Source organism: Malurus melanocephalus, unplaced genomic scaffold (genome assembly GCF_030028575.1).
Source record: "Malurus melanocephalus ecotype Western Australia unplaced genomic scaffold, MMel_1.1 scaffold_448, whole genome shotgun sequence".
Taxonomy (NCBI): Eukaryota; Metazoa; Chordata; class Aves; order Passeriformes; family Maluridae; genus Malurus; species Malurus melanocephalus.
Window position 1 is genome coordinate 291,682 of NW_026623680.1, and position 2,842 is coordinate 294,523.

At 40.5% G+C, this 2,842-nt stretch overlaps 1 protein-coding gene across 1 annotated transcript in view; it reads right to left on the reverse strand.

Annotated features, from left to right (window-relative positions):
• Positions 1-2,011, reverse strand: part of SYTL5 (synaptotagmin like 5) — a 45,725-nt gene extending 43,714 nt beyond the window's left edge. Inside the window, exon 1 of the mRNA XM_057380348.1 lies at positions 1,518-2,011. Within this exon, the coding sequence (XP_057236331.1) occupies positions 1,518-1,636 (119 nt within the window). The 5' untranslated portion in view covers positions 1,637-2,011. The remainder of the gene's footprint in view (positions 1-1,517) is intronic.
• Between the last annotated feature and the right edge of the window lie 831 nt (positions 2,012-2,842).

Consider the following 2,842-nt stretch of genomic DNA (forward strand, 5'->3'; position numbering starts at 1 on the left):
AAATGACAGAAGCAGAAAGGAAATGTTTCTGGGGCTTTAGGAAGGCACTGATCAGATACCCCCCATACTGAAGCCTGTGACAGGTGACTACTGGCACAYGACACATTTCCAAGGCCACCACCTCAAAAAACTGAAATACTTTATCTGAAAATTTTATCTTATTACTTAATAGAGCGCAATGCCTGGAACAAACTGCGCTACATCTGTTTTCTTCTTCATCTCACAAACCATTAAGGAGACAAAATGAATCATTTGTCCCTACCACCTTAAAAAAAAAACACCTTTCCTTCCAGTCTGGCAGCAGCAGGAGCAGMCACTTTTCATCCCCTCCTTTTAGATGAGCCACTGCTTTCCCCCAGGTATATGGGCTGGACACCAACAGGGGCATTGGCTCAACTGAAGGAAAAAAGCTTTCAGAACCTGTGCCTACCTCTGCATGGATTTCCAAATAATAGTTTTACACAGTAAAGTCTCAGCAGGTGCTGAACACAGACCTTCTCAATGTGCAATGAGAAGATGCATTTCTGAAAGGTTTTTAGGAAATCAAAGGGAAGAACAATGCAGCCTGGCCTTGGAATTCATGGACAGGAACCAACAAAGGCTGGAATTTTCCCTCTCATCCRTTACACTCAGCAGCCAACACCAAGGGCAGCACCCATCCACACCAAACCTCTCTCTCAGAACTGTGTAAAAGTTTAAAAGGGCACTGGGGCGAAATGAAATGAATCAGCAAAACCATCCTAGAAAAGCAGAGGGACCTTTCCAGAACTGATACTGAGCTGAATTAACTCAAACTAAGCCTTCTGAAACTGCTGACTCAGCATGCCTCCACACATTTTTCTCCGAATTTTGATTTTTACTTTTCTGAGTAGAAAAGGAACGTATGGACTCTGTTAATACCCTGAGACTCTACTACTCCCAGCACTGATGCTTGAGATTAACACCTGAAATTTTAAATTTTGTTTATTTATTAGTAAATCTAAGTCACTTGAAAAACCAAGTGTCACCCCTCCCTATTCTGTAAGCACTGCAACAGAAAGAAAAAGGACACATCTTGCATTTGCCTCATGCTATGGGGAGTCCTGAACAGAGGCAGATGCCAAATTTCTCTCCCTCTGACACCTTCCAAACCTCTCCCCCACAGTCAGCTCAGAAGGCAGACTCTGTGTGCAGCTCCTCTCAGAGGAAGAGAGTGCAAGAACCTAAGCAAACCTTTCAATTTCAGCCAAAACTGAACTAAACCTACAGAATCTAAAATTAAAAAAAACGACTGCTGCATATTTTTGCACTTGCTATCTTCCTTACACTTTTGTCTTGATGCAATGGACATGATTTTTGCTTACAGAGAGCCATGCTAGCAAGCAAATTTCTTTTTAACACACTTCACTTGAACTTACAATTAACTCTGCCATCTCCCAACACTCATCCTTGTGTGAAGCATATAGAAAACCTTCACTGGGTACCACACAAAARTATCTACCAACCATATTTTTAAAAGCAATAACGAAAAGGGTTACCTTATTCTTTTATCTTCAACTTTTTTCAAGTACTCATCTCTCTTCAACACTCCCAGTATTGTTTCCCTTTCGTGTTCCATCAAAAATGACAAATTGATGATCTCTGAGTGCTTCGTCATGATCCTTCAAGAGTCACTCTGTCAACGACCACTTTGCCCAGTCAATTCTTCCAGTGATTTATTTGCACAGCTCCAAAGGCACCTTTGTGTCAGAGTTACAAGATCCACACAGTCAAGAGGTATTTTGAAAAATGCTTCTCCAAATTAACCGGGTGGCAAGATTGTATTGCTTTTCCTTCCAGCTACTCAAGAAAAAAAGTTTTCTCCTTTGTTTCTTCCTTGAGAAATGCAGTCATTTTCCTGGTTATTGAATGCCCTTGGGTCCTGGCTGATGCTCACTGCAGGCTTTCAGATTGCATCCACGGCAGACGCAGAATCAGCTTCCTGAACTATTGTAGTTTGGAGCCACAAAACCGCTGGGTATATTTGTATCAAACAACCTGAAAGGTGAAACAAACACATTTTGAAATTACCATCAGAGTCTGATTTGAGAAARGTTTAATCTAGGAATGGTTTGGGAGCCACTGAAGAATGGCCTGCAGWCATACGAGGTTATCTCAGGAGCTGCTCATACACAACTGACATAAAAGTTTGGGGTTTTTCCTTAAGAAAAAAGTAACAAATCTCACTGTTTCTGCAGTACAGATCCAACCATCAGGGTCAYTTTTATCAGGTAATGGGACACAAAGGTGAAACACAAACTGAATCACACAACAAGTCAATGCAAGGCAGAAATTCAAGTCAAGATTGTCATTTGTGAGTCTCCTATCACTGAAAATTGGGAAACAAGCAAACCAAAAACGATTTCTGGTTAGATTGCTGTCTTAGACATACAACAGCTAAGCAACAAAAACAAACGTGGAAAAATTACACTTTTATTTGCTGCATTGATTTTAATGATATTTTAATTTTAACAGCACCCCCCAAAAAAACCTAATACTGGACCATTAAGTTTTTTTTTTTTTAATTCTTGAAGAAGGTTTTTCTATTCATACTATAAGACCAAGTTACTTGTAAGCAAAAGGAAGAAATCCAACATGTGAACTGTTCTTTATTACTATCAAGAAGGTCAGGTTCTTCCTTGAACTGCCTCAAAAATGCCTGGTGAAAGCAAAGCTTTCAACCCAAACTGATCCCAACATCAGCAGACTGGGGAACACGAGGCATCACCACAGATCTCACAGAGCCACGTTCTGCAGTCAGAGAATAAACTCATTGTTTGTCTGATCAAGGTGCTCTGAATTCCTGTTTGCTGATTTTTCTGGC